This window comes from Monodon monoceros, unplaced genomic scaffold (assembly GCF_005190385.1).
Source record: "Monodon monoceros isolate NGI ecotype Baffin Bay Population unplaced genomic scaffold, NGI_Narwhal_1 Super_Scaffold_11, whole genome shotgun sequence".
NCBI classification, from domain to species: Eukaryota; Metazoa; Chordata; class Mammalia; order Artiodactyla; family Monodontidae; genus Monodon; species Monodon monoceros.
The window spans coordinates 81,499,994-81,514,750 of NW_021703767.1; the positions used below are offsets into that span (position 1 = coordinate 81,499,994).

At 48.7% G+C, this 14,757-nt stretch overlaps 1 protein-coding gene across 5 annotated transcripts in view; it reads left to right on the forward strand.

Annotated features, from left to right (window-relative positions):
- Positions 1–14,347, forward strand: part of IGF2BP2 (insulin like growth factor 2 mRNA binding protein 2) — a 159,216-nt gene extending 144,869 nt beyond the window's left edge. For all 5 annotated transcript variants that reach the window (XM_029215074.1, XM_029215076.1, XM_029215075.1 and 2 more), the window contains 6 exons: positions 1,057–1,125; positions 1,999–2,115; positions 6,109–6,183; positions 10,553–10,684; positions 11,051–11,164; positions 12,502–14,347. In XM_029215074.1, the coding sequence (XP_029070907.1) occupies positions 1,057–1,125; positions 1,999–2,115; positions 6,109–6,183; positions 10,553–10,684; positions 11,051–11,164; positions 12,502–12,594 (600 nt within the window). In that variant the 3' untranslated portion in view covers positions 12,595–14,347. The remainder of the gene's footprint in view (positions 1–1,056; positions 1,126–1,998; positions 2,116–6,108; positions 6,184–10,552; positions 10,685–11,050; positions 11,165–12,501) is intronic.
- Positions 14,348–14,757: the final 410 nt, after the last annotated feature.

A 14,757-nucleotide genomic window follows, 5' to 3' on the forward strand; every position in this document is an offset into this window, starting at 1 on the left:
CAAATGAAAGCTAGGTCCCCTAACTCCAAGCCTCCAACTGGTGTCTGACCACTGCTAGATGGCCCCTCAGGGATTGGTTCCATGGTGCCCAGCACTGTCCACCTCCCTTCCTGTAATAGGCATGTCAGCATTTACTTGGCCTTATGTGTAAAGCACAGTGAACTAGACATTGCTGACTCTACTTAATATCCTGCCCATAAAATATATAAATGCAGATGTATTCCTGTCTTGCAGGACTGTTGTGAGGATTAAGAGAGCTTATGGGGAATTCCCTGGTGGTCCAGTGGTTAGGACTCCACGCTTTCACTGTAGGGGGCATGGGTTCGATCCCTTGTCGGGGAACTAAGGATCCCACACGCTGCGTGGCACAGCCAAAAATAAAATATTTTTTTTTAAAAAGAGTTTATAGATAAAGTATCTACCACAATGCCTAGGACACAGTAGGTATTCAATAAAAAGCAGCTACTTTAAAAATTAACGCTACTTTCCTAATAGCTCTGTTTTCTTCTACCACATCTGCCTTCCTGTCCCCTGCTTCCCCCTCCACAATACGTATTTATTCATTCATTTTCTCTCCTCAGTTTCGTTTTCAATTTCTCTATTCTCAGTCTCTCCATTCCTTCTGAGAGTCTCTGGGCGCTCACTGATCTGACTTCCCAGGAACACTTTGCTTGTTTAGAATAACTCTTGGATTTGTCCTGGCACTCTCTGTTTCTTTAATCTGTGGTTCATAATTCCTCAGAAAATAGAAACCACTGGCACTTCCTCTCTGCCTAAGGGCAGGTTAAAAAGTGCGTGAGCACGTTCCCTCCTCTGGTGGGTTCCTGGGAAGCCTAGACCATGACTCAGCTTGGAAATGATGAACATCCAGCCCAGCCAGTGCTCCGTGAGGGAAGGAAGCAGAGATCCGAGCTGCAGAGGCACAGGTGTGCCTTTAGGACAGCGCGGCCCGGTGGTGGTGCCGGGAGCCTTTGTTGTGTGTGGGAATCTTGCCTCCCTGAGCTTGGTGAGCGGCCCTATGGGCCCTGCTGACTGACCGTTTCTCTCCTGCTGCAGACCCACTCCGGATACTTCTCCAGCTTGTACCCCCCTCACCAGTTCGGCCCGTTCCCGCATCATCACTCAGTAAGTGCCCACAGTTCAGCCCCATCTGCCACTCGTCCCTCTCCTGTGGCCGGTGCCGCTCAGTCCTTGGCAGACTGACCAGTGCGTGCTCACGGTGTGCGTGCCGGGTCCCCTGGTTCCCGGCTGTCCTGGGAGTGACACATTGCAGAGCATCAGCACACCAGACCGCCCGGCACTCAAGTGCACTGAGCGGCCCTTCAGCATCCTGCTGGTGCTCACAGATCCCACAGGTGGCTGGAAACTGGTACAGAGGAGCAATCAGCAGGTCAGATTAGGAGGTGGTGTTGGGCTAAAAAACAGAGCCTCCAAAGTTCTTTAATAAAGTTTAGCAAGTGGGCCGTGTCATTCCCACAGACCCCTACAGACAAGAACAGCATGGGCCCCTGGCGGGCTTGCCTGTGTCTCTCTGGGCCGTCCCCTCACAGCCTGTTCAGGGCAGGTTTAATTACACTCTCGTTTTGAACCCAGTCCCCCTCCAGTGAAAATGCCGCTCCTGCCCACTAGGTGGGAGGGCAGCTCTCCATTCCTGCTAACAAAGTGCCTCAGGCCAGGTGTGCTTAAGAGCTACTGATTCCTTGGATGGAGACGCGGGAGAAATACACATCGCATTTGAACTTGACAGAAGGCCCGTGGACAGACAGCTTGCTGTGTCCAGCAAATTCAGAGCTGCTCAGGAGGAGTTTGCACTCTAGTGGTTGTGTAGTTAGTGTGGATCCTGTTCAAGTTCATCCCTCCGGCTTCCCCCCTGCAGCGCCCTAGGCCCCAGAAGAATCCCATGCAGCATCCGGCCATTGCTCCGTTACTGTTGAGTGCCTGAAGGAGCAGCCCCAGTAGGAATGATGTCGTCTGTCTTGTCTTGTCCTGTCCTTCCAGTATCCAGAGCAGGAGATTGTGAATCTCTTCATCCCAACCCAGGCTGTGGGTGCCATCATCGGGAAGAAAGGGGCGCACATTAAACAGCTGGCCAGATTCGCCGGGGCCTCCATCAAGGTAAAGCCGCTCTTGACAGCTGCCCCTATCCCACCCTCTTCCACCCCCATCGCCACCCCATGTCCCTTGTTCCTTCTGTCCATCCCGGGCAATTCTTACACCATCCATAAAATCCTACAGGACCTGGAAAGCCTGCCTTCCACACTATTCCCACGTGCACTCATCTTTTCCTCTCTCACTCCTTTTTTGTTCCACTAACAAATGAATTAGGAAAAAAATAGTAATACGTAAGCCGACCTGGTTCTCTTTGGGCTACCATTGTCCTCAAGATAAAGCAAAGGCTGAGGATTCTCCCAAGTGAAGGGAGTGAGCCTAAGGAGAGCGATAATTTACATTCAACAGTTGTCAGTGCTCTGATGCTTTAGTTAGTCTCCATTTCAGAAACCTTTGAACTTTGAAACAAACGGCTTGAATGGAAAACTCTTTGAAAGGCAGTGATGAAGCCGCAGATAAACAAAAGCCGGTGACATAACCTGAGCCGCGGCCTCCGGGTTGAGGAGAGGGGTTGAGGAGAGAGGTCAGGAAGGAGGGCCCCTGATTCATGCACTGGCCGAGTGCAGACACAGCTGCAGTTACATTCCCACCGCCTGTCTCCTGGAGCACAATGGGAAGAGTCGGCAGAGAAGCTGAAAGGGGAGGATTATTCGACCCTGGTCCTGCTCCAAGCCCAGCTATCAGCGCTGACTCACGGGCAGAATGCTGAGCACGTCCCAAGCCTCGTGAAATGCTGTTGGAAACAAGAGTTCCCGTTGTTACGTAAAATAATTTGCTGCCATGGGACAACCCGGAATTCCGAACAAGAAGTCTCATGACTTGGAGAGAAAGAATGCTTACACTTTCTCCCTAAGAAGAGCTGGAATTTCTCCCACAGCAAGTGTGCTGGAGAAAAAACAAAAACAAAACAATCTGAGAAGTGCAGAACAAGGATTGCAGTGATACCATGAAAGAATTTTATGTAGGTAAATCATTTCCCCTCTCGGTGCTCGTTTAACTCACCTGCAAAGCCCACAGATTGGAGGAGAGCCCGAGGTGGGGGCAGACGGTGGTGGAGCACCCGGGGCCTTTGCACCCGGCAGGCTTGTTGCAGGTGAGACCCCAGCCCAGGTACTGACTGGCTGTGCTGGGCCCGCCCTCTGTGTGGGACAGGTAAGGTATGGACGACCACTGGGCTGGCTGCACGCTGAGGGCCATTCTCGGTGTCCGGTCGTGTGGTCTGAGGTGCGATGCAGCGCAAGGGACAGAATGAGACAATTTCAACTAAAAGGGACTTGAGGGATCGTTTCATCAAATCCTCTCTTTTTCCCCTGAGAAAAGGGAGACTGAGAGAGGGAACGGGAGACGGCCAAGGTACGCAGGTGGCGGGACTGGCTCTTAGATAGCAGTTCTGCCGACTTGTAGGCTACAGAGCACTTCCCAGGACTAATCGCAGCAATAACTCTCCACTTACCATTGCCCATAAGGAACTAGGGCCCAGTGTTTCATTGACATGTCAGTGGCCACAAAGCTAAAGAATGTGAGAACTGAGGTTGGACCGAGCTATCCTATTTTTGGTCCAATGTTTTTTCAACCTGAGTGCTATACCAGAGTCATTCCAGCAAGACTTTGGGAAAGTAGAGAAGGATCAACCCCTTGGGCTTCCCCCACAGCATCCCCGTAGTCCCTCTCTGTCCCAGCAGAGTTGAGTGGTGGCATGACTTCTGTGATGGGCAAAGACAGCCGGGGACAGAATGGGCTGTGGCTCTCTCCAGAGTAGTAGAGAAAAAGAGAGGAAGCCAGGGAAGCCAAACATTGGCAAGAGACATTTCCTACTTTTTAAAATCAATCTGGTTTTTGCTAGATTTCCTTTATCTTGACAGTTCTCTGACAGCATCTGTCTCTAAAGGTGATGATCTCACTAATTCCAGAGAACCACCCCCAATCCTGCTCTACCAGTCTTCAGGGGCTACAACTAGAGGCACATTTGATGCTGCTGGGGCGGGGGGAGAGCTTTACACTAACACGTGGGAGCAGAGTGCTGGAAGGGGGTGGGCTGAGTTGGGATCGGGCGGTGCATGCAAGAGATGTTTCAGTTACAGGCGAGAGCTGAGCCCCCGTCGCCTGCCTTTCCTGCACATCATCCGGCCGACAGCCTTCAGAATGCCACACAAAATTCCTGATCCTTGTTTCAGCCCTGCTCACCCGTGATCTTGGTGGTCACCTCATCTTTCTGCATCCCATTTGCTTCAGTCATAAAGTGGAGTCCTCATTCCAGGTCCTCTCAGGGAGTTTGCCTGGGGAGTGCCATTCCAGAACTGCAGGAGCACACCTGTGGCTCTCAGAGTTCTGGGCTGGGCTGTGAATACCAGTTAGTGGAGAGATGGGGGGCTTTCTTTCAGGATCGGAACAAGGCAACTGTGAGAACTGATTGGGTCAACGTGAATTATGAATTAGCCTTTCAGCCCTTCTTGATTTGGGTGGATAAGAGCTGGGAACCACTGTGTCCATGCTCCTGTCACTCTCTTTTACTCTTGGAAATAAGGAGCAGATTTAATGCCACCTATGGATGTAGAAGTAGAGATGAGGGTTCCCGCCAGGGATCTTAAGGGCCAGTCTGTATGCGGCCTGCTGGAGGGTCTTAGTCCCCTGGACACATCTGTTTTTCGGGTGAGGCTGCTGCCCTGCAGTTGAAGGCTGGCAGGTGGTCATCCCGCAGCAAAGGGAAGACCCCCCCAGGAAGCTCAGTGGTCGGTGACCAGTGTCTCGCGTTCATCCTCGTGCCACTAAGTAGTCAGGGCCAGATCTTCTTTGAAGGTCTCATAGACAAGGTCAGCGCAGGCCTTGGGTCTGTCTTCATGGTAAAGCTGGGACAGCGACACAGGACCCTGAGGCCTGCAGGTGCAGCCTGGCTTAGGACACGTACTGAGAGAAAACTAAAACCCTGTGGAGGTGGAGGTCTTCTTGTGGGAGCCAAGACTGAGACACAGTGGTTCAGAGATGATAACTTCAGACACGCCCCGTCAGTGGTGAATCATGTTCACGCTGAACCAGCTCAGTCTCGGGGATGGGGTCTCTGGGTGGTGTGTAGGACTTTATGAGGTGCATTTGTGTACTGACCTCACTCCTGGCTCATCCCTAAGTGCCTGGTATACTTTTAGCTCATTTAAAAGTGACTTTATGGGAATTCCCTGGTGGTCCGGTGGTTAGGACTCCACGCTTCCATTGCAGGGGGCACAAGTTCCCTGATTAGGGAACTAAGATCCCACAAGCCACGTGGCATGGCCAAAAAAATAAATAAATTTAACTTTAATTATGCTACATTGTATTTATTTTTAAAGCTACCTTAAAAGGTTTTTGAAATAAGGCAGGGTATGCGGGGAAAAAATATGTAAAGAGGATCTAACAAAAAAATGTTCGGTTGTTCCATCTTGAGTTCTGTTAGAAAAGACGTCAGAGTCAGAGTGAGAGCTAGGAGGTTTTGAGCTGGCCAGGTTCAACTGCCATGTTTCATCTGTGGGGAGAGGAGGGGTTTGTAGAGCGCGCACTGGAACCAGGGTGTTCTCATGCTTGCTCTGGTGCCATCGGTTGATTCGTGTGCTACAGAGGAGCTGGTCCTAGTCACACCTGTCACTAACAGCCCTTTCTGCAGGCTGACTCCAACTTAACTCCTCTGTGGACCAGCCCTTCCTCGCTTCTGGGCCCTCGGTGGGCTAGTGGAGCTCCTTGGTGAAAGGAGGCTGGTCACACTGCTGGTGGGGGCAGGGACAGGCAGTAAGTACTAACTTGTTTCCAACTATTCCTGGGTGGCCAGAGACCCAAATTTGATACTGGGCACTACGGTCATAATCTCCTAAGACCCAGAGTGGAAGCAGCAGGGTCAGACAAAGCACCAGGTACAAAGGTGTGAGTCTTATAATCTCTTGCTAGTGGGTGTGCCATCCTCTTAGACAACAAGGAGGAGGAGCTCGGGGAACAGAGCCAAGCAGTAGCATTTCCCTGTTGCTTTGTGAACTGCAGATTGCCCCAGCAGAAGGCCCAGACGTCAGTGAAAGGATGGTCATCATCACCGGCCCACCTGAAGCCCAGTTCAAGGTCAGTGCCAAAAACCCCCTCAGCCCTGTAGCCCTGGATACAGGGCAGCCTGTTAGGGAAGGCTGAGGGCCTTTAGCAGGTGCAGCTGCCCCAGAGCCAGGTTCAGGCTCTTCTTTGGAGGCCCAACCTCCATTTCCCTTCCTTCTATAGTCCCACCCACCCTGTCTTCCCCGCCTCCAGGCTGCTCCCTCTGTGTGGAGCCCTCCTTTCCCTTCTTTCCCCTGGAAAAGTGGACTCTCTGTCAATGCCCAGTTAAGATGGCATCTCTGATCCCATTGGTCGTGGTTTTGAAGATGGGGCATAAACATGGGTGTGAGGGGAAATAGCACAGTTTGTTGGAAGTGTTGGGGGTGGGGGGGCGGTGCACTGTTTTAATTTTTATTTTATATTGGAGTATAGTTCACTTACAATGTTGTGTCAGTTTTAGGTGTACAGCAAAATGATTCAGTTATACATATACATATATCCATTCTTTTTCAGATCCTTTTCCCATATAGTTTAGTACACAGTATTGAGTACAGTTCCTTGTGCTATACAGTAGGTCCTTGTCGACTATTTTATATATAGTAATGTGTATATGTTAATCCCAAACTCCTAATTTATCCCTCCCCCCCATGTTTCCCCTTTGGTAACCATAAGTTTGTTTTCAAAGTCTGTGTCTGTTTCTGTTTTGTAAATAAGTTCATTTGTATCATTTAGATTCCACATATAAATGATATCATGATATTCATCTTTCTCTGTCTGACTTCAGTTAGTATGATAATCTCTAGGTCCATCCATGTTGCTGTAGTGGTATTATTTTATTCTTTTATATGGATGAGTAATATTCAATTGTGTGTGTGTGTGTGTATATATTTATCTTTTGGTTGGAGCATTTAATCCATTTACATTTAAGGTAATTATCAATATGTATGTTCTTATTGCCATTTTGCTAATTGTTTTGTATTTGTTTTTGTAGGTCTTTTTTCTTCCCTTCCTCTTTTTTTTCTTGTGATTTGATGACTATCTTTAATGTTGTGTTTGGAATTGCTCTTTCTTTTGTGTGTGTGTGCTCCTGTTGTAGACTTTTGGCTTGTGGTTACCACAAGGTTTTGATATAGCAGTCTGTGTGTGTGTGTGTGTGTGTGTGTGTGTGTGTGTGTGTGTGTGTATGATTGTTTAAAGTTGCTGGTCTCTTCATTTCAAATGCATTTCCAATATCCTGCATTTGTACTCTCCTCAGGATTGCTGGTTTTGATATCACATTTGTGTGTGGATGATTTCCTACCTTTACTGTATGTTTGCCTTTACCGGTGAGCTTCCCCATTCGTAATTTTCCTGTTTCTAGTTGTGGGCTTTTCTTTTCCACCTAGAGAAGTTCCTTTAGCATTTGTTGTAAAGCTGGTTTGGTGGTGCTGAATTCTCTTAGCTTGTGCTTGTCTGTAAAGCTTTTGATTTCTTCACTGAATCTGAACAAGAGCCTTGGTGGGTAAAGTATTCTTGGTTGTAGTTTTTTCCCCTTTTATCACTTTAAATATATGGTGCCACTCCCTTCTGGCCTGCAGAGTTTCTGCTGAAAAATCAGCTGATAACCTTCTGGGGATTCCCTTGTATGTTATTTGTTGCTTTTCTCTTGTTGCTTTTAATATTTTCCCTTTGTCTTTAATTTTTGTCAGTTTGATTAATATGTCTCAGCATGTTCCTCCTTGGGTTTATCCTGTATGGGATTCTCTGTGCTTCCTGGACTTCAGTGTTTCCTTTCCCATGTTAGGGAAGTTATTGGCTATTATCTTTTCAAATATTTTCTAGGGCCATTTCTCTCTTCTTCTGGAACCGCTGTAATGCAAATGTTGGAGCATTTAATGTTGCCACAGAGGTCTCTTAAATTGTCCTCATTTCTTTTCTTTCTTTTTTCTTTATTCTGTTCTGTGGCAGTGATTTCAACCAGTCTGTCTCCCAGCTCACTTATCTATTCTTCTGCCTCATCTGTTCTGCCTTTGATTCCTTCTAGTGTATTTTTCATTTCAGTTATTGTATTGTTCATCTGTTTGTTCTTTAAATCTTCTAGCTCTTTGTTAAATATTTCTTGTATCTTCTTGGTCTGATTCTTTCTCCAAGATCTTGGATTATCTTTACTATCATTCTTCTGAATTCTTTTTTCAGGGAGATTGCCTATCTCTAATTCACTTAGTTGTTCTTCTGAGATTTTATCTTGTTCCTTCGTCTGGAACATATTTCTCTGTCTCATTTTGTCTGACTTTCTGTGTTTGTGGTCTCCGTTCTGCTGGCTGCCAGATTGTAGTTCTTGCTTCTGTTGTCTGCCTTAACCCCTGGCTGAGGTTGGTCCAGGGGCTTGTGCAGGCTTCCTGGTGGGACGGACTTGTGCTTGCCCGTGGGAGGGTGGAGCTGGGTCTTGTCCCTCTGGTGGGCACAGCCGTGTCAAGGGGTGTGTCTAGAGGTGGCTGTGGGCTCAGGATGACTTTAGGCAGCTGTCAGTGGGTGGGTCTGTATTCCCACCTTGTTGGTTGTTTGGCCTGAGGCGTGCAAGCACTGGAGCCTGCAGGCTGTTGGGTGGGGCCAGGTCTCAGTACCAAGATGGCGACCTCAGGGATGAGGCATACTCACGCTGAGAAGTATTCCGTGGGGCCTCCGCCACCAGTGTCCTTGCCACTGCAGTGGGCCACAGCCAACCCCTGCCTCCCCAGGAGACCCTCCAAGACCCACAGGTAGGTCTGGCCCAGGCTCCTGTGGAGTCACTGCTTTGTCCTGGGTCCCAGTTCACATGAAACCTTGTGTGCACCCTCCAAGAATGGAGTCTCTGATTCCTCTAGTCTTGCAGAGCTCTTGCACTCAAGCCCCACTGGCCTTCAAAGCCAAATGCTCTGGAGGCTCCTCCTCCAGATGCCGGACCCCCAGGCTGAGGAGCCTGGCATGGGGCTCAGAACTCTCACTCCTGTGGGAGAACCTCTACAATATAATTAGCTTCCCGTTTGTGGGTCACCCACCTGGTGGGTATGGGATTTGATTATATCATGAAAGCACCCCTCCTGCCATCTCATTGTGGCTTCTTCTTTGTCTCTGGATGTAGAATATCTTTTTTGATAGGTTCCAGTTTTTTTTGTCAATGGCTCTTCAGCAGTTAGTTGTGATTTTGGTGTTTTCGTGAGAGGTGGTGAGCTCAAGTCCTTCTATTCCACCATCTTGTCTCCTTTCCCCTGCATTGTTTTGTTTTTGCCTTTTCACCCCTAGGAAAATTATAACTTGAGTTTTCTAAAAGTCAGAAACATTTATTTGTAAAAATATAATCTGTATTAAAAATATTTAAAATGTGAGAAAAAAATTAATATGTGTAAATGTTCAAGAATAATCCTTCAACTCATGAATGGATAAACAAAATGTGGTATATCCACATAACAGGATATCATTCAGCCATGGAAAGAGTGAGATTCCGATGCAAGCTGTATCATGGGTGACCTAGAAAACACTACACCAAGTGAAAGAAGGCAGACACAATAGACCACATAATATATATGCCATTTATGTGAAACATCCAGAAAGAGCAAATCCAGAGACAGAAGGGTAGTTTAGTGGTTGCCAGGGACTAGTGCAAGGGAGGAATTGGGACTGTCTGCTAATAGGTATGGGTTTTTATTTGGGGGAATGGGATGAAAATGTTCTGGATAGCAGTGGTGGTTGCACAGCCTAGTGAATATACTAAAGACCACTGGAGTGTACACTTTAAAATGCTGAATTTTAAGTTATGTAAGCTATATCTCAGTTTTTTTACAAGTTCTTTTAGGGACTTCCCCGGCGGTCCAGTTGTTAAGACTCTGCACTTCCACTGCAGGGGGCACGGGTTTGATCCCTGGTTGGGGAACTAAGATCCCACATGACATGCGGTGCAGCCGATAAATAAATAAATAAATAATTTTTAAAAAAAATTCTTTTAAAAAGAACAAAAAGCTTTTGGCTACACTGGCTCTGGAGTTAAACATCAAAGAGCAAATCCCATCAACACCACCCTTGCCTCCATCCTTTAATAACCGGAGGCCTGAACGTATCGTGGTGGGAGGAAGTTAAGAATTCCCTGAACAAATTCATTCAACCAAACATGTATAGTTGCTCAGGATACAGAAATAAGACATGTAGTTCCACCCTGACCCTATACACAGAAAGCTTCCTGTGCGGTCCATGTGCAAACCTGAAGACACGGGAGTGTCTGTGCATGTCTGCAAGGTGCACTCCTTGGGTGTGGCAGGCATGCACCCACTGGGTCTGAGCGAGCTGAGCAGACCCCGGGGAGCATGGGGCTGGGGCTGTACCGTTGCCTGGACTTACTGGTTCCTGTAGCAGTGCTGCTAAAGCAGGTTGACGTGTCTTGCTCTCTCAGGCCCAGGGGCGGATCTTTGGGAAACTGAAAGAAGAAAACTTCTTTAACCCCAAAGAGGAGGTGAAGCTGGAAGCCCACATCCGAGTGCCCTCCTCTACAGCCGGCCGTGTGATCGGCAAGGGTGGCAAAACCGTAAGTGTGCTCTGAGCTGGCTCCGTCTCCTGGCCTGACTTCCCTCAGACCCTCACTGACTCTTCAAGGACAAAAATGTAATTAGCATCATCCAGAGCTGAGGGCCCCAAATCCACAGTGCTGAGCCAGACACCGAAACACCAGGGTCCTGGGTCCAGGAACACTGCATCTAGGCTATGTGCTGGGAAATGAAGACAGGGAGGCTGCCTCCTGCCCCTGTAAACCCACACACATAGCAGCAGGAAGACGATAAGGAGGAGTCCCGCCCAGAGTATACAGACATACCTTGCAGATATTCTGGGTCCCGGTTCCCGACCACTGCAGTGAAGCAAGTCACAGGAATTTTTTTGGTTTCTCCCTTCACAGGTGAATGAACTGCAGAACTTAACCAGTGCAGAAGTCATTGTGCCTCGTGACCAAACGCCAGATGAAAATGAGGAAGTGATTGTCCGAATTATCGGGCATTTCTTTGCCAGCCAGGTACCTGTGCTGTGAGGGTCCAGTCTCTCCTGCTAATCTCTTTGCAAGTCTCTAAGTTCCTGGTGACCTGTCCGGTGGCCCCAGGCCGTGCACACACACCCCCACCCTGACCCCCATGCACAGATGGAACAGGACAGGGGCGACTGTTCCTTGGCTCACCACTGCTCTCCCAGGCCTGCTGGAGGAGCCTGAGGAAGGGTATAGAGCTTTGGAGTCAAGCCAGCACAGTTCAAGCCTCTGAAATGCTGAACTGCGGGCTCTCCTGTTCCCTCGTCCTCCCGCTCAGGCCTCAGTCACAGCCTTCCCCTGCTGGGAGCCATATACCAGGCAAGGGCCACCCTTGGGCCCTGAGGACCAGCTAGCTAGGTGCCAGAATTCCACTCTTATGGGTTAAACGCTCATGTCAGGAGACCCTTGTTTCTCTTTCCTCTGCTTCACTGTGACAACCCCCATTAGGACTCAGGGCCCCACACAGCTGCTTCTCTTCCAGTCAGAAGGGCTAGTGACTCAGAATCACGTGACCTGGTTCTTCTTGATGCTTTTTTGTTGTTGGGGGAGGGGGTTGGGTTTGGGGATAGAGCAGTCCAGTGCCTGTCCCAAAGGAGCAGAGGCAGTCTAAGCCAACACTGCAGGTTTGTCTGAGCGTCAGCCTGCGCTCTCAGTGCCGTGCCTTTGCCAGGACCTGCCACGCTGCTGTGCCCTGCACCCCACCAGCACCCTTTGAGACCACGCCTGGGGCCCTCCCATCCCGGCCCTTCCAGTGTTCCGGGCGTGGGTCTCAATGGCTGGGCTCCTGTAGGTGTTCAGTCTGCAGGGTTTCTCCCTGCAGTGGGAGCAGCAGGGTGGGTGAGGGGATAGGTTTGGGTTCATGTGTTTTCTCCACTTGTTCAGGGTAGAGTGTCTGGCCCGTTTCTCACTTTCTCCCCATCCCATTGACTGTCCATCTTCCCTTGCCACACACCACTGTCTCTGCAGTAACTCTAGGAAGGCAGGGAGGCGGCGAAGCGTTGGACGTTGGAGCATGTGTTAGCTGGGAGGGAGGATGCCGTCTGACCTCTGCAGGTTCCCTAGTCACTAATGCCCTGGTTCTGCTTCCTGGGGTCCCACCCTCTTACCCTCCACCCAGCAGCCTCGGCAGGGTGGGGGGTGTGGGGAACTCTGCCACTTTACTTCCAGGCAGAAAAGGCCTGGAGTCAGGGCCTCAGTAGGTAGATGACACTTTTCTGAGTTTACCACCTCCTTCCCCCAAGTCCCAGCCCTGCTTCCCCACACCCCACTGCTTGTCCTCAGAACTGGGTTCCTTTTCTCCCCTGTCCCCCTCCTCTCCCTTGCTGCAGACTGCACAGCGCAAGATCAGGGAAATTGTACAACAGGTGAAGCAGCAGGAGCAGAAATATCCTCAGGGAGTTGCCTCACAACGCAGCAAGTGAGGCTCCCACAGGCACCAGCAAACAACGGATGAATGTAGCCCTTCCAACACCTGACAGAATGAGACCAAACACAGCCAGCCAGATCGGGAGCAAACCAAAGACCATCCTGAGGAATGAGAAGTCTGCGGAGGCGCCAGGGGCTCTGCAGAGGCCCTGAGAATCCGGGGGGCCAGGGAGGAGGCGGGAGGGCAGCCGTGCCGGGGCCCGGCCTCCCAGCTCCCCCAGGGCCTCTGCAGGCTTCCCAGCCATCCACTTCACCATCCACTCGGGTCTCTCCTAACCCCACCACGCTATCCCTTCTAGTTGAACTAACATAGGTGAATGCGTTCAAATCAAAGCAAAATTCACACCCTTTTCTTTTTGCGGAAAATTGTCTCTGTACATGTATGTACATATTAGAAGGGAAAGATGTTAAGATATGTGGCCTGTGGGTTACACAGGGTGCCTGCGGCGTTAATATATTTTAGAAATAATATATCAGATAACTCAACTAACTCCAATTTTTAATCAGTTATTCTTTTTTCTTTTTAAAGAGAAAGCAGGCTTTTCTAGACTTTAAAGAATAAAGTCGTGCTTTGGGAGTTCTAACGGTTTAGTAAGGAGCTTCAAGGCCACCCACACAAATTTCACCGGGAGGGAAATCTCGTCGAAAGGACACTCACAGCAGTTCTGGATCACCTGTGTATGTCAACAGAAGGGATACCGTCTCTCTGAAGAGGAAACTCTGTCTCTCTTCATCCCTGTCTAGCTCACACACCCATTTCTCTTTGCTTCACAGGTTTTAAACTGGTTTTTGCATACTGCTATATAATTCTCTGTCTCTCTCTGTTTCTCTCTCCCCTACCCCCTCTCTCCTTCCCCGTCCTCTCCATCCCCATTCTTGTTAATTCCCTCATCCCTCTGTCTCAATTCCCATATCTACGCACCCCCCAGGCAAAGCAGTGCTCTGAGTATCACATCACACAAAGGAACAAAAGCGAAACACACAAACCAGCCTCAACTTACACTTGGTTACTCAAAAGAACAAGAGTCAATGGTACTTGTCCTAGCATTTTGGAAGAGGAAAAACAGTAACCCATCAAACCAACCAACCAAACAAAGAAAAATTCCACAAAGAAAGAATGTATTTTGTCTTTTTACATTTTGGTGTATAAGCCATCAATATTCAGCAAAATTCTTTCTTTCTTTTAAAAAAAAATATGGAGGAACATAGCAATTTACACGAGGTCGTTGGCCCAGGGCGTTAAATTTACAGATTTTTTTAACGAGAAAAACACACAAAAAAAAAGCTACCTCAGGTGTTTTTTACCTCAGCACCTTGCTCTTGTGTTTCCCTTAGAGATTTTGTAAAACTGATAGTTGGAGCATTTTTTTATTTTTTTAATAAAAATGAGTTGGAAAAAAAAATACCAGCTGCCAGCCTGGAGAAGGTAACAGTCCAAGTGTGCAACAGCCGTTCTGAATTGTCTTCCGCTAGCCAAGAACCTATATGGCCTTCTTTTGGACAAACCTTGAAAATGTTTATTTAAAAAAAAAAAGTGACAAAGAAAAACAGAGAGAGAATATTGGAGATGTCCTGAATTTCAATAGGGTACGCGCCATTAGGGCTTTTTGCGCTAAAGGATGAACATGTACTGGTTTATGTGAACAAGCCATTTTACCACCAGACTGCAATGCCAGTTTCCTCTACTGCAAACAGTGTTCTGTGACAAAAACAAAAACAAACAAAAAGAAATATATCCAGCTAACAAGATCCTGGTGTCTTGGTCTCTTATTTTACTAAGTATCACCCATCCCAAAGTGTCAGCTGAATTCCACCTCTGAGGGGACTTCAGGGAAATGGGTGGCATATACCGTCAGGACTGGGAAGCTACACTGAGGAGGCTGGCTTCTCCAGGCAGGTCTTTGGGAGAGAAGCTAAACTAGGTCAGTGGTGCTCAGACTGTGCTCCTCAGACCAGCAGCACCAGTATCACCTGGGAACGTGTTAGATATGCAGGTTCTCAGGGTCCACCTTGGGACAGAAATTCTAAGGGTGGAGGGTGGGCCCCTGAGCAGTCTCCGTCAGTGAGCCCTCTGGGTTCACTAGAGGGCTGGATACTGCACAGTAACTAGGTAAGGCCATCCCCTATCTTAAGAAACTTTAAGCCTGGCCAGGGAAGGA